Here is a 23801-nt window from a genome sequence, read left to right on the forward strand (position 1 = left end):
GATTTAAGTCTAACACACAAACCCCGACAGTGGGAGTAGATTTACCATGTGCTTATAGGGAAGGGAAGAGGTTAATGGCCTCTCTGAGATGCAAACCGGCTGTTGTATATGTAGCAACAGAAATGCAGCTCTCAAAGGAGGTACAGTCTGGTCAAAGGAAAACCAAGACAAAAGTGCCCCCAGATTAGCTTACTGTCTCTGGTAAGATCTCTGGGGGTCTAGTTTCCTTCCTCAATCTCATAACTGGAGAAAGCCAATTGAAGCTCCTAAACATTATTCCAGAACAGGAGTGGATATAAACTTTGTGATGCACTTAAAGTTTAAATACTCTTTATATAAGAACAATCAAATAGGAAAGGAAGGAAATCCTGTCACATGCTACAACATGGATGAACCCTAAATACATTATGCCAAGTGAAATAAGCCAGTCACAAAAAGATAAAATCACACTGTATGATTCTGCTTATGTGAGGTATCAAAAGTAGTCAAATTCATAGGAACAGAAAGTAGAATGGTAGTTATTAAGGGCTGGGGAGAGTGCGGAGGGGGGAAAAGGGAGTTGTTTAATAGGTATAGAGTTTCAGTTTTGCAAGATGAAAAAGTTCTGAAGATCTATTTCACAATAATGTGAATATACTTAACACACTCCTGAATTGTACAATTAAAAATAGTTAAGTGTGCTTAGAAATTAAGAACAAACAAAACATTAAGAAGGAAGGGCATTTTAGCTTTGGTAAAATGTTAACAAAATATCTTAAATTTTTGTAATATTTATAGACTTTCAAGTGCTTTCATAAATTTTATCTCATTTGTTTCACATACCAACCCATGAAGTAGGAAAGGCAGATATTATAATATAATTTCAAGGATTAGGAAATGGAGATGAAGAGACTTGTTCAAACTTACATTAGAATTCAAATCTTTGCTCATTTTACAATATTTGGAAAATCTAAGGGGTAACTGATACAGATTTTTAAATTTAAAATTAATCTGTTACCTACATTTTATATTTAGATTTGGATTTTTCTAGAGCTGTCAGCTTGATATTTTGAGAAATATACAAATGATCTACAAATTAATCCTGATGCCTAAGGTTTGACCTTTTCACAAACCTTAAAATTTGTTCAGAAGCTCACCTGCTTTCTAAAGCTCCAACAACCAAAGCAATCAGGTAGCAGGATATCGGAACCTAACAGGGCAAACACACACACAACACCTTGCATTAGTGCTCAAAAATGTTACAGAGTAAGACAATTTGTATTTAAAATTAAATCTCCAAATCTCCACATGTTAGCATGGATTACTTTTCTTTTGTACTTCTCAACTAGTTCTTATTTTTACCAAATAATTTAAAATTATGATGCAAAGCATTTCAAAATAGCTATTTCCCTTTTATTCCACTAGAAATGAAAGCTTCTGACGTGAAAAACATGATTGCACATAGTATTAAAAGGTACATTTTAAGCATTTCTCAAAAAATAACCTATAAGAAGGCAACTGTTCTTTTCCTTATTTTTTTTTCTCCTGGTTTTTAAAACATCTTTTTATGTTTATTTTTTATTTTTATTCTTTTATGTTTTAAATCACTACTGGCATATTACAGAGACATACAAAATAATCCCTAAGTGGATGCCAAAGTTATGGGAGCTTGAAATCCCAGAAGCTGGGATGGGAGCAAAATTGTCCATTGTGATATCAATTAAAACACACACACACACACACACACACACACACTTCTATTCATTAAAGGTCAGTGATACAAGTCCAATTACCAGCTACAAAGAAATTTTAACTTACAGGACTGTAACAGAGAGCTTTTTTTGTCTAAGATAGTTCCTCCATTTGTAAACACTCTCTACAGCCACATGCCCACACTGCAGTACCAGGGCAGGCAAAAGTGCAATAATATAAAAGAACAGGAATCTTCCTGCTACTGACTGGAATGAGGGGAAATGGCATCAGAAATGCTCCCTCCTCTGTCTACCCAGCAACCTCTTTCTTCCACATAACACTCTCCGTAAGTGGAACAAATCCTTTAAAAAGCACAAAAGGAAAAGAATGAAAAAAACAAACACAAAAAGCTGCTCTCTAAATTCTGAAATCTTTCCAAAGCAATTTTGCTCTCTGGATGGGTAGAAGATATTTGTAGTTTACCACCAACTAAAACAAAAATCTAGACCCTATGATCTTACTTTTTGTCTGAATCTGTATATTTTCCTGCTTGGGTCTTCTGGGTCAGGTCCTTCTCCATCACGAATAGCACTCATAAGTGCCACCAGTTCTTTAGGGACAGACACCTAATGGAGAAGAAAAGTCATTTCTAGTTATACACAAAAGTTCTATGTATCTTCAACTACATATGTAAAATAACCTTTTCTTTCCCTTCTTGATCATCTGTATAATAAACAGACTATGAACTCAAAAAGTATGTATATATCGGTTTTGTAAACAGAATTAGTGATATGTAAAACTGGCTTCTTTAAAAACAAAAGTGAAATATCTATCTTTCCATTCATCCATGCATATTAAAAGTAAAACTTTGGTAGAAACTAGATTAAAATCCCAGCTCTGCCACTTACTAACTGCACAGACTTGGACAAATAATTTCCCTAAACTTCAGCTTCCCCATCACATGAGGGTAAAACTTCATAGGTTTGTTGCAAGGAATAAATAATATAAGTGAAGAGCTCCACGCCATTCCTGGCAATGGTAGCCAACACCCCTGCTCCCCTTTGCACCCCCAAAACAGATTCTAGAGGATGCTAAACTCATGGTAGGATAGAGAATACAGTTTTGAATAATTTTATATTTAAAACACATCCTTGGAGTTACAAATAGAACTTTTTAAGGGTAGTAACCGTGAAAAACCAAAACTTATTGCCAAACACTGTGAAATAATTTTCTTTGGAAATTTATATGGAAAAGATCCTTATGGGGCAAACCTTATGGTCACTTAAGTGTATACCCTAGCTCCACGATTCTGGAAGTTTTCTTTCTTTCTCTTTTTGAAGCAGGTTCTCACTCTGTCATACTGGGTAGAGTACAGTGGTGTCATCATAGTTCACTACAACCTCAAACTCCTAGGCTCAAGTGATCCTCCTGCCTCAGTCTCCCAAGTAGCTGGGACTACAGGCGTGCACCACCATGGCCAGCTAATTTTTCTATTTTTTGTAGAGATGGGGGTCTTGCTCTTGCTCAGGCTGGTCTTGAACTCCTGATCTCAAGTGATCCTCCCGCTTCGGCCTCCCAAAGTGCTGGGATTATAAGTGTGAGCCACTGGGCCTGGCCTGAAAGTTTTATTTCTAATAAATGCTAGAATAAGGGACCATCCTCTGAATAATGGTGATGTAGCAAGTATGTATTTCGATAAGTGCTAGACCTCTATGATCTTCTTGCAGGGCTCAGGATTCAAAACTATTACTGAGACAGACATAGAATTAGGAGCTCTTGAACCAGTGCTACCACACTCACAGATCCTAAGGCTAAAAAGCATTGAGGAAATAATTTTGGTTTAGCCTCCTCCCATCATTTAGGTAGTGATATGTTATATATATGAGACAACTGAGGTTGTGAGGTCATAAGACTCACCTAAGGTCGCACAGTTATTAAGTGGTAGAGAAGATTTCAGAACCCTGGGATTCTTTGCTTCCAAGTATGATACTATATAGCACTATACTAGGTATAATTTGGTTGTAAGATGATTGGAGAATCAAGAAAGTGCCATAAATACAGGTTGGTCCTCATTCTATTGGCTTGGTCTAAGTAATTCTAGCCTCTGGGATAGTGTGTATTTACTAATTATAGTCCACATTTTCCTAAAAGGATTGGCAGTACCTATAAGAGGAATAAGTTGGAATTATATACAGATAAGTCTGCAATATAGGTCCATTAGAATACCTAGATAGATGTTTATATTGCTACACAATACATTCCCCAAAATTTTAATTCTGCAAATGTCAATTTTTAAAAGTTAAAAGATAACTGTTCCTCAATTCTTGCTTTTAAAGCCAGAATTTGTTTTTAAAAATCAGAATGGTTCCCATTTCTTTTTTTCACACTTACAATGTTTCAAACTGCCTTTACAGCAGAGATTCAGAATGAGCTATCGAGGCTCTTTTTTACATATTACAGGTAGAAATATCATTAAGTAAAATATTTCTAGCTCTAAAAATTTAATTATCATCTCAGCCTATCACTTATACCATATTTATGTATTTGGATCATTTAATTCAGTTAATATTTGTGATATTTACCTCTGCAGTGTAGGTTAATTTCACAGAAGGAGTGTCCTGGCAAGGAAGAATTGCTCTGCAATGGATGGCCTGGGAGAGGGAGAAAAAAAGAAATACTATTCCCCTTTCTTATAAATCAAGTCATTAAGAAATCACTAAAATTGCAGCATTATTCTTAGACATATTCTTTTAAAAAATAAAAACAGGTCTCTCACTTCCTGGGATCTTTTAAAGTAGCAAAAACAGATTTGTAGATTTTTAAAAAATCAGATTTTCCATTTCAGTTGCCCCTGTGGTAGTGGAAGCTTCACAATTATGTCTTCCATGTTCCCACTGTCATACGAGATTGAAGATATCACAAACGCAAAGTATATAATACACAGTGGGGTACTCAACTCTATTTCAGTACAACTCTCACATTTCAGTTGAAGCATGGAGCAAACTGTTAAGCAGTGTTTCCTACTTTATTCTCTGAGCAACAGCAGTACCCAGTGAGAAGCTCTTAGGAACCCTGAAAAAAAGGGCTCTATAGTGAAATAAACTTGAGAACCGTGGCATATTATATCCCTGTCTTGGAGGGTCAGTAGGAACAGTAGCCTCCTGAAGGCTCTGAAAAGATCTGCAATAAAGAAACCTGTTTGACTTCTTACATTTACAGATACTCAGACAGAGATAGATATTCAGATATTCGTAAGAGGTAGAGAGTAGGGAATTTGTATATTCTTGACCAGAACTTGATATCTCTTCCAGATTATTGAACAAAGCATTTCTTAGATTCAAAAGATATTCCAGTGGCTACATAAAGTAAACAGGTTGAATTCCTGTGCCAATTCCTTTTTTATAGACTTGCATTCAAAATTGAGCCTAACACAGGAATATTGGGAGGCTTAAATATGCAAAGTACCAAGCAAAATGCTTGGAATTATAGTAAATGTTTAATGAAGTGAGTTCCTTTAATTGTAAATTATTATTACAAGAATTAGATCTTTTTTTCTTTCAGAAGCCAGTTTCATAATTATTATCCTTGTGACAGACTGTTTCTAATTGCATGGTTCTTTACCCTTAGTTTTTAAACAGAAAATAGACATAAGTTAAATCATAACATTTTAAAGGTACACTTAATATTTATTTATATAAAATATACATTTGTAAATGCATAAGAAAAATATATTAAGGCTACATTCCAAACTCAATGGTGATTACTGCTGGGCAATGGTGTCTGGACAGGGTTAGGAAATTCGATCTTTCACATTACATTTCTTTACTGTTAGCATTTTTCATACTCAGTGCACGTTACTTTTGTTTATTAATTTTTCATTTCATTTTATGAACGTTTGAGTGCCTATTCCATGCCAAGTTCTATACTAGGTGCCGGGGATATAAATGTAAGTAAACCTAGATAGTCCAACTAGGTGGATATGTTTCCAAACTAAAGGAAGCTTCTTTTTAAAATAATATATATGAGTGTGTTAATAGTGACAGATATAAATGAAGATACTTTTTTTAATAATATCTAATCAATTAAAACACTCTATTAGGTAATACCCACATATCCATAAGACCACTATCCGTTTGCTTCCTTAAACTGCATGTGCTAGGAATTTTCTACATATTTCATTGTAGAATCCTTCTTACCTGGCACTGGCTAAAGAGGTACGGGTGCTCCTTCCCAGAAGTTTGTTCAGGAGTGAGCCACTGAAGAGCAGAAGATTGTGGAGATGTCTCAAAGGAAATTTCTATGACAACTTCTTGATTTCTGTATGAAACAAATACATATATTAGTAGAGTATCATTCCATCTAACTAAAATTTGAATTCATAATACATACCCTGAATAATGTAAATAATATCATATGAGTTTTTGTTACTGATTCAGAGTGAGCTCTAGGAATGCCGCATCCCAAGTGGGTATGTTTCCCACCTGAATGCCAGCCTGCGGGTCCATGCTACCTAATGATGAGGGCGTAACAGGAAATAATTTTAGCTGAGTACCCCACTGTGTGTTATATACTTTGCGTTTGTGATATCTTCAATCTCATATGACAGTGGGAACATGGAAGACATAATCATGAAGTTTCGACTATCACAGGGGCAGGTGCCAGAGCATGACACAGAGCAGGGTGGTCTGCGAGCTGTCACTGGTCCAAGGCAAAATAAGTCAGGATATTGAGAGTAAGCACTTAGAAACTTCTAGAGTCATTCTGATGTCTGTTGAATCTAATAATAAAAAAGGTATGCTTTTATTTAACCTCTTCTTCCTCATAATCCATTTTTATTAAATTTTACAAAAGTATCAGTCTGTGACAGACGACAAAAGTGATCCTGCACCCCCTACAGTTTGAGAAACACTGATAATGAGGAAACAGCAAGAGCTCTGGAGACCAGCAGCCCTGCCTGTGTTTGAATCCTGACTCTACCACATACTGGTGCTACAAACTTGGGCAAATTATTTGACCTCCCTATGCCACAGTTTCTTTGTCTGTAGAAAGGGGTTAATGACATTTACCTCACAAGTTATGCCTGGGTGTTTCTCTTTCTTAAAGGGGAGGAGAAGGCATGAAGACATTGGCCACTGAACGATGGGGGGTAGATAAGCCTTGTTCTAGGCCAATCGTTTTCACCCTTTTCCCCTCCCCAATATATTAAGAGGTAGGACATACTCTTAATATGACAATTTTAGTTGACACTTTCTTGAATAAGTTATGTTATTTAAGGTTCCCTTTCCTCATCTGTCAAGTGTAGACCATAACACATGGGGTTACTGTCAGGATTAGGTAAAAGAATGCACTAAAGCACTTATCCCAAGATTGGTACACAGTAACAGTTCTTATGATGGCATGCCCCCATTATCACTCTAGACATTAGTAAAATGATGAGTAATGAAAGAAGTAACAGTTACCCAAAGTCCCAGTCTTGAGTATTTTATACAATAAATGTCTTTACTATCTTAAGAACATATAATTCTCACTACTATATAAACTTCAAGCTGAACAGAAGATCAGTAGGAGTAGTGTACCAATTACTTCCCATACACAAACTAAAAGAACAAAAGTCTAAATTAATTAAAAATATATTTTCCCCATTATTTAGCTATAATAGAAAAAGAGGATAACATTCATACTTGCTCAGAGCAATAGGAAGAGAAATTTCCATTGGTGATCCCTTGTAACTTTGTCTTTCTCCAAGAGCATATTTGACTTCTTGTCCATTGATCACTACTTTTTCTATTGTAAGGTCCTTTGTATCTAAAATCTAAAATTAATATTTTTAAATAATAAGAAAATAGTTTTTAGATACCAGAGAAAACTAGTATGAGAAATAGGTTACTACAGTGATTATGGAGTAGAACTAATTGCTTACAGAGAGTAAAATACAGAGTGAAATCACAAGAATTAAAGGAGTCAAAAGTTAGTATAGGTCTTACCATTTGGGACCCTAAGCTTCCTGAAAATTTTTGGGTTCTAAGATTTGCATATATATTGTTAAGTAACTCTAGGATAGTCACACAAATTTTGGGCTTTAAGTAAAAGTCAAATCTAAATTAAAATGCCTTTGCTTCTGTCTCTTCAAACTTAATTTCTGTTACAAAAACTTCACCTACAACTTCAGTTTCTTCCACTCCCACTCATCAATATATCTCACCATATATTTCTTCCTAGGATTCAAACTCCTATGTACTTTCATATATCCATATAAAGGGCTTTATGCCATGGGTTTTGTTTCTCCTATCCTTATTCTCTCTTCCTCCAAATTATTTAATTATTTTAAATCTTATTATACTGTGTATGTTGTTTTAAGCAGTCTCAAATTCTTTCTGGAACAAAGCAGGGTTAAAAAAAAAAAAGCCTTGTGTCTCACTATTATGTTTCCAGTTACATTTTCTACTTGTTATCCGCAAAGTGCTATGATGAAAAAACCATACGCTTGTGTGTTAAAAACAAAACTAAAACCAAAAAACCACCTGGATCTGATTCCCAACATAGCCATTTATTTAATGAAGACCAGAGGGTTTGCAGTCAGAAAGACCTATGTTCAACTGCAACTGCTGGTTTCCCCCACTTCTAGTATATATGATCTTGGCCATGACACTAAAACCTCACTGAGCCATCATCTGAAAGAAAAAAATTCTGAAAGTTTCAATAAAAAGAGAGAAATGTTTGAAAGTTATTACAAATTTTGAGTACCAAACTTCAATGTAAATAAACCAAAACTTGAAAGATTTTAGAAAGCTAGGAATTAGTCCTGTTAGGACTCCTTCAGCATTCTCCAGCATCACAGACTTCAAGAACGGAGAGGAAAAGATGATGTGAATATATTCCTATACTAGGAATTTGAGACACAAACCGATATGAAACACAGTCCCTATATAATCTAGTAGAGGAAAGAAAAGAAGCTAACTTTAAATAAATATGAATAAATAAATAATGAGAGCTCTTAGTTTCAGGTTATTGTCATAACTAAGCCAACATTTATAAACAGATGTCACTTTGTACTACAAATTGTCTTCCTGGTATAACATCTAACATTCTTATAATTTCAGGCTCTAATTTGCTAAACAGACATGACAACCAGAAATCATAATTTAAAAATCTTCTCCCTAGATTTGGGGAATGCAAAACAACAAACAGGTTTTTAGATTGTGACATTCTTTTCAAAATGTAAACATCCTGAGTCTTGCTTACTTAAAGGAGCAGAGGTAAAGCTTTTATTTTTATAAAACAGAGAGTGCAAGGTCATATTAAGCAACAAAGAGCTATCAAAATTCATTTTCTTTTAATAAAAGAAGAGACTGCATTGAAATAAGACTTCAGTCCTGCCTGGGCAAAATTGCCACCGCAGTAAAAGTCAGCACCCTACGCTTCAGGAAGACCAAAGTGCAACCTACAAGGACATAGTCATCTTCTTGCTTATAATACTTTTATTTATTTTCTTTCTTATAGTACTCTGGTAATTACATATAGGTACATAGAGGAGTCGACCTATTTTTCAAATCAATTAGTCTATTAACATGTTAAAGGACAAAGAGTAAGAAAAGTGCTTCATTATAATAATTCATATTGATGAACTCAAAATACAGATCTATTGCACAAATAGGAAAAAGAGGCACAAAACCCACTAATTCTTATCTGTACTTATAATTCTGCCCGATTATTTAACTCCACTGATTTCCCTCCTCAAGCCTACAACATACTTGGTCCAATTGCTAATTGCTGTACTTGAGTAGATCTCACCATGCTACACTGTGCAAAACACTGTGTTATCATCCTACCCTGGTGAGGAAGCCGAATATGGCTGGTCTTCTTATGTCCCTCTTAATTCTAAAATGCTCTTCTATGAAATTCTTCAAGTGAAAGGTACAAACCAAATATTATCAGGCCATTTGAGTATAAACATAGGTTATAGGCCATAGGCCATAGATAAAATCACTGAATAACATTCCATGAATCTAAACTAATCTTCATTCAAATGATTAGAGAGCTTGTAAAAAGTATGTATTTTCTAAGAAATGCAATAATTACTTCCTCCTTGGAAACAACTCTTAATGAAGCATACTGAGTCATCCTTAGAAAGCTTGAACGTTCCATCTGTCCTTAATTTATTAGAAGATGCTAAGAAGGGTGATAAAAATCAAAGGTAGAAAGGACGCTGAAGAAAAAGAGCTGCACCTGGAGTTACAAAGCAGAGACTGTTAGTGTCAAAGCAAGGCTGAGAGAAGGGGTTTCGCGCCGGGAATCCTAAGGGATTTGAGAACTACCAGCATGGAGATCGAGGGAGCTGGGCATCCTGCAGACCTGCGGGTTGAAATCAAGTGCCTGGGAGGGAAAAGTGGGATCAGGGGTCGAAAGAACATGGGATCTGAGACTTGGATGAGACTAGACTCTGGAAGGTTCGCTGGGGGCTGGGAGAAGTCTGCGGCCTGAGGAGTTTCTGGGCTGCAGGCCGAGGAAATGGGGAGGCCACGGGGGAATTAGCCTTGGGAACTAGGATTCTGAGGGACTACTGCAAAAACGAAACCCGAGGGCTGGGTGAGGAGAGAGGCGTGGATAGGGCGCTAGGATGTGCCCAGGGACTGGAGAGAGGATCCGGGGAGAGGGGTGGAGAAGACATAGGTGGAGGTGAGGGCAGGGACACAGAGGCGTACGTGGGGCTCAAGAGGGCATGTTACGGGTTGAGTGGGGGCTGAAGAGGAGGTGCAGAACAGGGGTTGGGTGGGGGCTGCGGCAGAGCAGACGGGGCGTGGGGCTAGGAAGGGGTAAGCCGGAGGCCCCGGGGGCGAGGGGCGAGGGGCAGGGGGCCCGGAGAGGCGGGCACCGGGCAGGCGCCCCACCATACCAGGCTGCGCAGATTGTCCTCCTGGGACTGGACCGTGAGCGCCGCGGTCCCGGTCAGCGTCCGGCGAGTGAAGTCGACGCTGCAGCGCAGGTGCAGGTGCTTGGTCTGGCAGATCGAAGCTGGGGAGGCCAGAGAACAGGTATCCACGACCTCCGGCATGGCTCTGTGGGATCGCGCAGCGGACTGACCAGCACCTCAACACTCAGCCGCGAGGCTCCGATCGGAGCAGAGGAGGCAGGGGGGAGGCTGAGGGGAGGAGGAGGGGTTCGCGGCGCGTGCCGGGAAAAGCAGTTCCCCGAAGTCTGAGGAGCTAGGGGCGGGTGAGAACTGGACCACAAGTCCCGTGGTGCAGCGCGACGAAGCCTGCGCTTCGCTGCCGGGGAGCGTGCGTGTCGCGGCGGGCGGGGGGACCCGAGATTGCTTTTGGAGGCCGTGGAGAGGGAAGAACGGGAGGGAAGTAGGGGAGAGAAGGGTGGGCCGAGGGAAATAAGTGGAGTCGGAGAGCAAATCGAACGCTTCCACTTTAGTTCTATCCAACTTCGGTGGAAAGTGTGATGGCAACAAAAGAAAAAAAGACCTATTGGTGGTTGTGCGTGGTGAGGGCGGGGAGAAGTCAAAGGATATAAAAGGTCTGTCGGAAGGCCATCTTCTGTGCAGTTCCTCGTTAGTATAGTGGTGAGTATCCCCGCCTGTCACGCGGGAGACCGGGGTTCGATTCCCCGACGGGGAGGCATGAAGATTTTTTTTTTTTTTTTCCGCCCACAATCAGCAGTAAAATTCGTATTTTAAAAGCTGTTTTGTTGCTGGGCTGCAAGTAAGCTCAGTTCTGTCAGTTTAACTGTTTATTAGGTCCATTTCCAGGCCCTGGGCGTCTAAAACAGAAAGCCAACATTCCTATCTTAGAAACCATGATTTCTGTTACAGAAGTGGAGTGTGCGCTGGCGGCAGTGGGAGTGTAGAGCTGGGACTTCAAGCTCTGCTCTGGGGCCCCTCTGGGAGGTGAGAGAATTGAAGGAAGCCTTGCCTTTAGAGCCGGGGCCTCAGAGCTGAAACTAGAGCACTTGGAAGAGGACAAGTCTCAAAGGACCTTAAACCTGGGTTCCAACCTGTTTTCACTGCTCTTCTCTTTACACACTCTACTTGGGTTGAGCTTTTAATCCTGAATGCATGAATGGGGGACCCATTGAAGAATTTTAAGCAGGGGAGTGCCATGCATGATCGGATTCATGTTACAAAGAAATCACTGGTAGCATTCAGAAAATGAAAATGAAAATGAGATATCAACACAGAAGCAGGAGAGTTAGGAAACTATTAAAATAGTCCAGGCAGAAAATGCTGGGGGCCTGTCACACGTAAGTAATAAATTAGAATAGAGGAAGGAATAAATGGCGGGAATACTTGAGAGGTAGGTGGATGCACAGATTGAAAGGAGCCTAAGATGACTCTCAGGTTTTTGGCTTCAGTGGCTGGGTAATCGTTAACCAGAGGTGTAGACTATATGAAGAGGACAGATTCAAGGGGAAGATGCCAAGTTCAATTTTGGACTTGGTGGAGTTTGAAAAACTACCGGAGTCAAAGTGGAGATGTCCATCAGTCACTTGGATATGCAAGTCTGTAGCTCTGGGAAAGTGTCAGGTAGATATGACAACATCACATGTGAGGTAGAAGAAATTATGGGGTAAGCTCAACCCAAGTAGAGTATGTAAAGAGAACAGCAGTGAAAACAGGCTGGAAGCTGGGAGAACAGCAGAATTTAATTTTTTTAAAAGGGGATCAGATGAAGAGAAACCCATGAATAAACTAGAAAGAGCCAACCAACAATGTCAAGGGCCACTAAAGTAAAAAGTGAAAATTTTCCTTTGGATTTGGCAGGGAGGTGAGGGTAGGAAGGTGGTGGTTTTGTTGCCTTTCGTGGTTTGAGAGTAGTGGATTGAGCAATGGAAGAGAAGAGGGGAAGTAGAACATAAGCCATTGTCAAGATACATGGTCTTCTCACGAAGGGAAGATAAAACGGGTAGCTAGAAAGAAATGCAGCATTGGGAAAGTTTTTTTTTGCAAGAGAAACTTTAACATATTTACATATAGAGGTGAAAGGGTTTCTAGAGATGAGAAAAATGAAGATTTAAGAAGTGTGGTGGATTGGGTATGCTGCTACAGTTGAATTCTCTATCAAAAATGATCTAAGAATTCAATTTGGCCCCAGCAACAGAAAAAGATGCTATATATTTGGATATCCTTGTGTTGGCCTCTGCAAGCCAAAGGAAAACAAAAATATCCCAAACTATGAAATCCAGTACCTTACACATGCCAGGTCCTAATTTCATATGGCCTGAGAATTTATGACATGATCAACATTTGCAAACATTTTTTAAGGTTGCCAAATCTTGGGTTACATATGATACAATATAACTGACTTAGTGAAGTAATACAGAATCAAATCATCGTCTTTAGCTAGTATGGAGAAAGGATAGTTTGTTTTAATAAAAAGATGGTCAATATCATCTTTCATTATTGATTACCAGAAACCCACGGGGTTTATGCCACTTGTGTTCAAAAAATATATCCACAGAAAACCACAAATGAATTCCTCAATTGATTCATATATTCATTAAAAGACAGATATACAGTAGCAATTGTTTTCTAAGATATCACTGACCTCCAAAACAGAGGGTCGTATAGATGCTTTCCATTGCATCTATAAAATAAGGGAAATATCAGGGTCTATCTACCAAAGGAGAGTTAATTAAGGATGAAAAAGTTGATCTGTATAAAGTTTTATGAAAAGAAATAGTGCATATATTTATAGAGCCACAAGAACAGGAAGTATTCCAGCCATGCTGCTCTCCTGGAAAAATTACTTATCCCTCAGAATAATTGTGGTACACATGCCTCATGGGGTTGTTGGAAAGATGAAATGAGATAATGTATGGGATATGCTTAGCACTGTGCTTGGCACAGAGTGAGCATTTGTTATGTGATAGCCAGTAGTATTATTGCTATTGGCTTTTATTTTGTCTATTTTCATAATTTTAATATTTATTTTTTCTTGTTTTGTTAGCAAGAGCTTTTAGGAAGACCTGGGAAATGAGAAGCAACTGAGGTTTGTACAACAAAGCAGGTCCTACCAAATTAGGCCTCTAAAAAGAAATGGCAACATTAGCAAAGATCATATGTTTTGAAATGCATTTATAGGAAATTTCAGTTGCTACACTAAGACTTCCCTTAAAAGGGTATAAAGACTTCACATTGTTTTCTCCCCTTCCCTCCCATACACCTCTCCTTTCTTTAAATATTCAATGTAATTTGCGGATATTTATTAAGTGCATTCTATTACACTGCTACCTAGAAAACATCTGGGGAAGTAAGCTGTGTCAGCACTATTGTGTAAATTTTCTCTAGTCAGGTATGACTGCCCAGGGGGAGTTACACCAAGAGCATGGGCAGATTGGGCAAGGAGAGGACACCAGGGGTGTGAAAGACGGTGGAGAGGCCGTCAGCGTCAGCGCATTAGCCTTTCTGTGGGATCAGGGTGAATAATCTGCAAAGATAAAAGGGCAGTGTGGTCAGAGAGAGTGACAAGATACTGATGATGGATGACTTGCTGTTTTTGTGTAAAAAGGGGGCAGAGAATATATTAAAAATTTTGCTGATATCTACATAAAATATTTTGGGAAAGATTCTCAAGAAACTCACAGTATTACTCGCCTGTGGGGAGGGGGAAATAGAGTGGCCAAGGAACAGAGGCAGGAAGTAGATATTTTGACTGAATAACCTTTTAAGCCTTTTGAATTTTCATGTAGGTTAATATTTCCTATTCAAAAAAGTTATTTATTGATATGAAGAAAAAATAGGCCAGGTGTGGTGGTTCACGCCTGTAATCCCAGCACTTTGGGAGGCTGAGGCAGAAGAATCGCTTGAGCCCAGGAGTTCGAGACCAGCCTGGGCAACATAGCAAGACCCCCCCGTCTCTACAAAAAAATTTAAAAATTAGCTGGGCGTGGTGGTATCACAGTGGATTTTCAATGGTGATGTTTTTCCCTTATTCTTTGGCTCCTAGCTTGGAGGAATCGCATCACAAGCCAGGCCAATGCAACAAAGAGAAAAGAGCAGACACCAAGTATATCTACTTAGGCAGCTTTTTTAATAAGATAGTATAAGAGAGGAATGCAAAAGACATTTCCTAGGGGGAAACGGGTCTGTCTCCGTGAGTGGAGAAGACCCTGTCTACTTCTATGTTTTTTATTTTTATATGCTAGTAGTTTATGTTTAGGTAAAGGTTACTTGTAATTAGGACTGAATTCCTTTCTATTTTTGGACATGACTTAAAGGTTACGTTCCAGGCATTCTTTCTAGTATACCTATGATGAGGAAAGTTCTATTTTTCCATTCCATGCTGGTCAGTGTTCCATGGCCTAATTACCCCATTCTTTAAGATTGAAATAACCGTTTCCTTTTCTTATTTTTCTGCAACCATTTCCTCTTTCTTAGTTTTCTGCCCCTAACTTTCTGTTACCTCCCTAACAGTGTCCCATACCTATACTCCCAGGTGCTTGAGAGGCTGAGGCAGGAAAATCACTTGAGCCCAGGAGTTTGAGGTTACAGTGAGCTATGACTGTACCATTGCACTCCATCTTAGGTGACAGAGTGAGACCCCATATCTTAAAAAAAACAGAAAAGGAAAGAAAAGAAAAGATAAAGGTTACTGGAACCAAAAACCACAAATACAAACAAAAACAGCCTTTGGTGGCATCCCATGTATCTTGAGCATGGTCCCCACCCAGCTCTGCAGCCTCCACTGATTCAGGTGACTTCAGCCAAGCTGAACCCAAGTTGTCCCAGCTCTGTGACTTCTCCTGCCCTTCCTTAAGCCTAGATGCCTCCACCCCTCTCCCCCTCCACACCCTGCCTCCCCTTCCTCCAGTCTGGGCTGAAGTCTAGTAGAATCTCTTTCCCTAAGAGAACAAGCTGCTGCATGGGACACCCTTCACTTCCTCCCTCCAATGTGTGAGTAAATGGAAGAAATTATTTCAGCCACGTTTTCTTATGCTTAGCTCACAACGTGGTTGAGGCAACCCTAACCCATTCCTCCATTGTTCTGTTCAATTTCTTTTTGCTTGTGCAGCAAGTGCACAAATTCTGCACTTATATTCACATCTCCAGTCTGTTCTTCATGTCAAGAGAAGGTCTGAGCAGCTGTGGAGGCCAGAAATGAAAGAAGCACAGGACAAAGTTCTACAAATTTTGTAAAATAGGGATCCCTTCCTGGCACCTGCCTCCCCCTCCTACCTCATCCCCACCGTGGTTGACAGCAGGCAGGGTCTGCAGAGCCTCTCCAGCCACCCGTGTCACCTCCCACACAGGTCTACCTTTTGTTTCTCTGCTGGTGCCCTCCCCAGGGCAGGGACTGCCCTGAACAGAGCAGATTGTCAAGCTGTCCTGGGTGGGAGCCAGAGAGCCCACTGGCTGAGTGGCCTCCTCTCTTCCCCCACACATCGTGTGCCGGAGGTCCCAGTGCAGCATTTCCTAGAAGCCTCATCAGAAATTCAGACCTCAGGTCCTGCTCCGAACCTGCTAGATCAGAACCTATCAAGATCCCCTGGTGATCCATGTGCATATTAAATTAGAAACTCAAAGGATACTTTTGGAGTGTGGGGGAAATTCAGTTCAAGAGTTAATCAAACATGTCAGGACTCTTGCTCTTGGGGTCCACTGCCCTGGACCCCCAAATCAGTGCTCCCCTAATACCCCCATCCTTAACAAAGCACTTACAGCACTGCATAATTGTCAGTTTACTTGTCAAGCTGCCCTGGGTTGGAGCCAGAGTGCCCGCTGGCTATGTGACAGCCTGTGTACTTCATACTCTCCCGAGCACTGGCCCCACCCAGCTCTACTTAAGTGTCCCTAAGACACTGACTATATATTTTCCCTCTCTGAGCATGTTTGTTGAGTGAATGAAAAAATGTGTAAATGAATGAATGAGATTCCATATGAGGTTCTAGGCATCTTTTTATTCAGTGCTTCACTATGTGTTGACTGTGGGCCCTTCCTTGTCCTCTGATGCCACCAGGAAATCTGTTTGGTTGCAATACAGAATGCCCTTGCCACCCTCCTGCTAATGGTAAACAGTTTAAAAAACATAATTATTGAAGCATACCGTCCCTTCATAAAAGTGCACATACTGTAAGTGTATACCTCACTGAACTTGATAAACTGAGCATACCGGTGCAATCCGCACCTAGACTAGAAACAGAACATGACCACCACCCCACTAGATGCCCCCCTTAAGTTCCCTTCTGTTCTCTATAAATCCTGTTTCCCAGGAGTACCACTGCCTGACTTCCAATAGCATATTACTTTGACCTGTTTTGCTATTTATATTTCCGTTATATGAATGGAAACGCACAGTATGTACTGTCATGCCTGGCTCCTTTGGCTCAACATTCCATCTGTGAGATTCCTCCGCAGTGTTGTGTGTAGTTCTAGGTTGTGCACTCACACTGCTGTGTAGTGTTCCGCATGTGGATATACCCCCGTTTACTTACCCACTCTACTGTGGACGGACATGTGGGTAATTTCCGGTTCTGAGTTATTGTGAATGGTGCTGCTGTGGACATGTCTTTTGGTGAACAGATTGCAGCCAGGTTTTCATGTGCTACTTTGAAGTTTGGACAGCTAAACCCATGCCAGGAAATTTCGTTTGGAGCCACTGCACTGAGCCAAAATCATTCATTGCAGCAACCCAGTTCTGTAACTGTTGACACAAATTCGACGCCTCCTCCACCCCATCCTGCTGCCCTGCCCGCCCCCCCCACCCCCCAGCTTGGGTAGGAAGAGAAGTGGATGAAGCAGAGAGGGAAGCTGCTTTTCAAGTTACAGGAAAAAAAAATTATTTGCAACTGCTGGTCTTGATCATACTTTATTTTCCTCTCAACCACTTCTGTTGCTTTTCCAGGTATGCCTGATTGCAAGCTTTGCTGAGCCTGTTTTTTTCTGACTCAGAGATTCCAGCTCTGCTTGTATTTTCCTACTAAGCAGCCAGTGCTATTTCATCACAGCAGATACCTGACACCTTTTGTTCTGATGCCCCAAAGCACGAGTAGGGTTTGGTAAGTGTCCCCAGGGTTTCATTCTCAAAAGCCCTATTTCTGACTTACCTTGGTTGACTTTGAGCCGCTTCACCCTCCCCCCCCCCCCCCCGCCCCCGCAGGTGTGCCTCAGGGGTTCTTAAACCGGGAACTGAGCCCTGACCTTCCACAGACGTCCTAGACCTGCCCTCTACCTTCCTCCCAAGCTGCTCCTGCTTGGCTTCCAGACCAGCCCCCTTCTCCAGCCAGACTCTCCTTGCTTCCTCCCGGACACCCCGCACCACGCTCAGCCCTACCGACCCAGCGCATGGTCCCGGAAGGCCTCCATGCCCGTTTCTCCCACCTCTGCTCACTGCCCGCTTTCTCCATAAGTATTTCCTGATGTGTTTCCTTTCTCTTTGGGTCCTTAATTCTTCTGAACATGAACTTTATATACAGATACACACACACACGTGTCTGTGTGGTGTGTGTGTGTGTATATATTTATAGTCAGTCGTCATTATTTGTGAATTTGGTATTTGCAAATTTGCCTACTCACTAATATTTGTCACCCCCAAATCAGTACTCACAGCACAGGGTCATTCTGAGACACATTCAGAGCTGTGAAAAACGTAAGTCTGCAGAGGTGCACATTCTCAACTGAGATCAACGAAGGTGACACCGCCTTCTTGTTTCTGCTCTTATACAGTATACAAGTGTCTTTTTTGCAGTGTAGTGTCACGTTTTTTTTCCGATTTTCATGATTTTTGTTGGTGATTTCCCTGTTTAAAATGTTTCCCAAGCAAGTGCTCAATTGCTTTGTAGTGTTCCCAAGTGCAAGAAGGTTGTGATGTGTTTTGGGGGGGAGTATGTATGTTAGGTAAGTTTCGTCCGGGCATGAGTTACAGTGCTGTTGGCTGTGAGTTCGGTGTTAATGATCAACTATGTATTACAAAAAGTGTCTTTCAACTGAAACACATATAAAACAAGGTTATGTAAAGATTCATTGACAAAAATATTGTGACCAGAGGCTCTCAGGAACCTACTGTATCTCCCCTGGGAGCAATGGTTTAGGATTCACTAATTCAGTGTTTACAGCAACTTTATAGAATATAGCTACTGTGAATGATGAGAATTGACTGTATATATTTCTTGTCCTTCCAGTTAGTTTGCATTTGTTTTTTTATACTTCTCTCTCCCTGTTCCCAAAGAAGTGGAGGTGGCAAGCTTCTTATGAGCATATCTTGCAGCTCTGTTAACTCTTATCACAGCACCCAGCTCGGTCCAAACAATATAGTAGGTCCTTAATAGATGCAAATGGAATAAGAGAAAGGAGAAGCCACGTGCAGTGGTTCATGCCTGGAATCCTAGCACTTTCGGAGGTCAATGTGGGAGGATCTAATGAGACCAGGAGTTCACGACCAGCCTGAACAATATAGCAAGACTCCATCTGTACAAAAAATAAAAAAAATTAACCAGGCATGGTGGCACACTCCTGTAGTCTCAACTACTCAGGAGGCTGAGGCAGGAGGATTGCTTGAGCCCAGGAGTTGGAAGTTGCAGTGAGCTATGATGAAGCCACTGTACTTTAGCCTGGGCAACAGAGCACAGATCCTATCTCCAAGAAAAAAAGAAAGAAAGAAAGAGAGGAAAGAAGAGATGAAGGAAGTGTGGCAGGAAGAGAAGACACATCGTAGGAGCTGAGGTTGTTGCTTTGACTAAGAGGGCATAGCTTTCCAGAACTTCTCAATCTCTCACTCTTTAAATGCTTCCCCTTTGTTTCTGAGAGGAATCCTTGAGCTAAAATGATATAAAATTAGAAATTAAGTGATATTTTGTGCTAGATTTGGCTTTTATTTCTGCTCCTTAAGGAATTTTCAATAACAAACCTTCCAGATTCTTTTTATTTTTTTCCAACTTTTTCTTCTCCTTCTTCCCACCCTTTACCCCTCAGTCTTCACTTGGAGGGAGATAACTCTAGAACTACCAAACTCTAGGCCAGAAGGAAGTGGGCACGCGTGGCAGGCAGAAACACACCTATGCGATATTATCAGGCACCTATTGTGGGTACCAAACAGCATGGATTCCCACTTGTCCCTGGGAGGTTTGCAAACATACTGGGAAAATGGGGAACATAAAATGAAACCACCAAAGATCAGTGCGGGAGACTAAATAATCACAGGATATCCAGGTGGGCAGTCCGCAAATGCTGTAGGACTTCAATGGAAAGGTCAGTGGGCATATTCCTCAAGGCAGCAAGGCTTGCATGGGAATATAAAGCAGGGATCTCTAATTTTTTTTATGGCTTACCAATATCAGAAAAAATTGGGGGCACACCCTCAATAAATGTCTGCAAATTCTCATATGCTAATATAATTAATTAATATCTCAAGATACAAAATACATTGAGGGCAAGGTTCACTGTCAACAAGAGTGAATATAAATCCTTACTTCAAATAACCATCTTATAATTATGTTTTGCTTGAGGGGGTTACTTTCTTATCAAATCTGATTTGTCACTATTATCTTGTTTTGTTTGTTAATGTACTCACCTTATCTCGCAGTAGGAGAATTACTAATTCTGCCAATAATTGTTCTTGTTGCTCACTGTTATTTTGTTATGGCAGCCCACGCTAAGACAGAAATTGGTATAAGGAGTGGGTGCTGCTATAACAAATATATAAAAATGTGGAAGCGGTCTTGGAACGGGGTCACAGGTGAAGGCTGGAGGAGTTTTGAGGTACGTGCTAGAAAAAGCTGAGGTTGCTGTGAAAGGATTGCTAAAGGTGATTCTGGCGAGGGCTCCGAAAGAAAAGAGGAGAGCTGGAGAGAAAGCCTCCATCTTCTTAGAGAATACATAAACAATCATGAACAGAAAGTTGGCAGAAATACAGTGGCAGAGGCCATTCTGATGGGGTCTCAAATGGAAATGAGAAGCATGATATTGGACGCTGGAGAAAAGCCCTGTTATAAAATGGCAAAGAACTTGCTGAATAGTGTTCATGTTCTGGTGTTTTGTGGAAGGTAGAACTTTCAAGCAATGAAATTTTGGACAGTTAGCTGAGGCAATTTCCAAGCAGAGTGTTGAAGGAGCATCTTGGTTCCTCCTGACTATTGATGGTAAAATTGGAGAAGAGAGAAAATAATTGAAGAAGGAATCATTAAGTAAAAAAGAACCAGCACTTAAAGATTTGGAAAATTCTTAGCCTGTTCATACTGCAGAAGATGATTCCATGTTCAGAAAGGAAAACCACGGGTGTGGCTGACCAACTGTTTCATAAGCAGAGTAATGCGGGTGTGAACTATGGATTTAATCAACAGCTGTCTGAACAGAAGCCAGGGATAGGGGTGGGATTATACCAGTAGAAACACTGCCAGCTGGGACTAAAGGGAAAAGATAAAACAAGATGGAAGGCCGGCGCGGTGGCTCACGCCTGTAATCCTAGCACTCTGGGAGGCCGAGGCGGGTGGATCTCTCAAGGTCAGGAGTTCGAGACCAGCCTGAGCAAGAGTGAGACCCCCGTCTCTACTAAAAATAGAAAGAAATTATCTGGCCAACTAAAATATATATAGAAAAAAAAAAAATTAGCCGGGCATGGTGGCGCATGCCTGTAGTCCCAGCTACTCGGGAGGCTGAGGCAGTAGGATTGCTTAAGCCCAGGCGTTTGAGGTTGCTGTGAGCTAGGCTGACGCCACGGCACTCACTCTAGCCTGGGCAACAAAGCGACACTCTGTCTCAAAAAAAAAAAAAAAAAACAAGATGGAATGAAGTAAGGCTGTACATATGTATTATCCTTCAAGCAAAGAGAAGAAGGACCCCAAAGGCAATTCAGAGATCATCAGGGGTGATACTCCCACTCCTGACTCAGAGTGTAGGGGCCCCTGAGAATAAGGCTTCCTGCAACACCCCCCCTCCCCCCCCTTTCAAAGGGTGGGTCTGCTACCCAGCAGAGTCACAAGGGTGGGGCCCCCACAGAGAGCTGTGTGGGTGGTGCTACACCTACCTGAAGGGCCAGGGCCACCCCACTGAGTGATGGGCATGATGCCTCCACCCCAGTGGTTCTGGAAGGTGGGACCACCACCGCAGTGGGCCTGCAGGGCAGAGCATTCATTGAGCCAAAGAGGATAATTCTTAAGTCTTAAGGCCTAATGAAGTTCACCTTTCTAGGTTTTGGACTTCCTTGATATTCATCACACCTTTCTGCCTTCCGCTTCCCCCTTTTGTAACAGGAATGTCTGTTCCTATTGTATGACTTTCCCACCACTGGATTTTGGAAGCACATAACTTGTCTGGTTTCACAGGTTCACGGCTGGAGAGGAATTTTGTCTCAGGATGAATCTTGGGTCTCACTCGTATTTGATTCAGATAATGTTAGATGACACTTTAGAGTTGATGCTAGAATGAGTTAAGACTTTTGAGACTGTTGGGATAGAATGCATGTATTTTACATGCAAGAAGGATGTGAATTTTGTGGAGCCAAGAGAAGAATGTTATGGACTAAATGTTTGAATCTCCTGAATTTCTTGTTGAAGCTCTAACCGCCAATGTGATGGTATTAGGAGGTGAGGCCTTCGGGAGGTAATTAGATTTGGATGCAGTCTTGAGGGTGGAGCCCCATAACGAGATTAGTGCCTAGATAAGAAGAGGAAGAGAGACCACAGTTTCCTCTTTCCACTGTATAATGATACAGCAAAACGTGGCCATCTGCAAGCCAGGAAAAGGGCCCGCACCAGACACTGAAACTGCTAGCACTTTGAACTTGGCTTCCCAGACTCCAGAACTGTGAAAACTAAATGTCTACTGTTTAAGCCACCTAGTCTATGGCATTTTGTTATGGCAGCCTGAGCTGACTAAGGCACTCACTTATAATTACATTCTAACTTCTGAACTGAGGCTGCAATTTGGGAACCATGACCATAAAACTTTTAATCACTGGAGGATTCAGAATAATGGTGAACCCACACAAGGTTTATCTAGGGGTGAGGGGTGGGGGGACGCTAGCTCACGGAGAAAAGTTAAAGGGCCAGTAGAACAAAAAGCATGCAGTTGTTTGTGATTATGTTACCGCAAGCGTTACAGCGAGTGGTCCCGAGGACAAACCGAGCGGCACACAGAGTCGGAGAATCAACGTTTATTCGCCGGCGGTCTCAGAGGGGTCTCGCCACCAAATTCTGAGGCCCGTCTACCTAATTTTTCCCATTTTTATTAAGTTGGGGATGATCCAAGAGGAGGGGGGTCTCAGGTGACTAATGCCCACCAGGTAATAAGTTTAGTGTCTGCAGCAAGCAATAGGATTAGTGTTATGCTGATGTGCCAAATGTTAGGTTACTGATATGTTAATGAAACAGGTGTTAGGTTAGTGACATGCTAATGTGGGTCCTCCGTGAGGGGTGGGGATCTCAGGCAGCTGCTGTGCCAAGTAATAGATGGGAGTTTTCCTTATCAATTATATTTCACAAGCCATGCCTGTGAAGCAGACCAATTACATAAAGAATATTAGAGATTTCATATTTACTGCCTGCATCCAAATGATTGCTGTGTGCATGTGTCCATCTCTGAAAACTTCTCCTGAATCAACGTGTAAAGTTTGGATGGGTAATTGAGAGGGAAAATACTTCTCATGAGGTTGACAGTTACAAGCAAAGTTAGAAACAAAAAGCAAATTCAGAAAAATAATGTATACTTTGTTATGCACTGTTTGTGGTCCCACTCCCTCAAATTCTTATGTTGAGATTCTAATTGCCAAAGTGATGGTTTTAGGAGATGGGGCCTTTGGGAACTGATTAGGTCACCAGGGCAGGGTCCTTGTGAATGGGATTAGTGCTTTTAAAAAGGAGAGCTAGCTCATGCCTTCTACCATGTGAGAACACAGCTAGAAAGTGCCCTCTGTGAACCGGGAAGCCCTCACCAAACGCTGAATCTGCCAGCGCCTTGATCTTGGGCTGCCGGCCTCCAGAACTGTGAGAAACAAATTTTTGTTGTTCATAAGGCTTCCAGTCTATGATATTTTGATATAGCAGCCCCAAAGGACTAAGACACACATCTTGAACCCCCAGGTGTGTTTACAAAGAAGATGAACGCATCACATTTTACCCAAGATGTCTATGTGCCCTGGGGCCCCCGGGGCCATCCACTCCGCCCTTGCCTCATACTGCACACGGTGCTACTCACT

The 23801-nt window shown here is 41.1% G+C and overlaps 1 protein-coding gene and 1 non-coding gene across 6 annotated transcripts in view; one reads left to right on the forward strand and one right to left on the reverse strand.

The window, feature by feature from the left end:
• Positions 1-10848, reverse strand: part of LTA4H (leukotriene A4 hydrolase) — a 28881-nt gene extending 18033 nt beyond the window's left edge. For 2 of the 5 annotated variants that reach the window (XM_069491450.1, XM_069491453.1), the window contains exons 1-6: positions 10565-10848; positions 7353-7483; positions 5868-5988; positions 4254-4322; positions 2193-2297; positions 1137-1189 (exon numbers count right to left, since the gene is read on the reverse strand). In XM_069491450.1, the coding sequence (XP_069347551.1) occupies positions 1137-1189; positions 2193-2297; positions 4254-4322; positions 5868-5988; positions 7353-7483; positions 10565-10723 (638 nt within the window). In that variant the 5' untranslated portion in view covers positions 10724-10848. The remainder of the gene's footprint in view (positions 1-1136; positions 1190-2192; positions 2298-4253; positions 4323-5867; positions 5989-7352; positions 7484-10564) is intronic. The other 3 variants (XM_069491449.1, XM_069491452.1, XM_069491451.1) reach the window with 3 other exon arrangements.
• Positions 10849-11222: 374 nt separating this feature from the next.
• Positions 11223-11294, forward strand: TRNAD-GUC (transfer RNA aspartic acid (anticodon GUC)). Its single transcript has one exon. It is a non-coding gene; the product is annotated as a tRNA-Asp (tRNA).
• The last annotated feature ends 12507 nt before the right edge of the window (positions 11295-23801 follow it).

The sequence above is a fragment of the Eulemur rufifrons genome, chromosome 16, assembly GCF_041146395.1.
Source record: "Eulemur rufifrons isolate Redbay chromosome 16, OSU_ERuf_1, whole genome shotgun sequence".
NCBI lineage: Eukaryota > Metazoa > Chordata > Mammalia > Primates > Lemuridae > Eulemur > Eulemur rufifrons.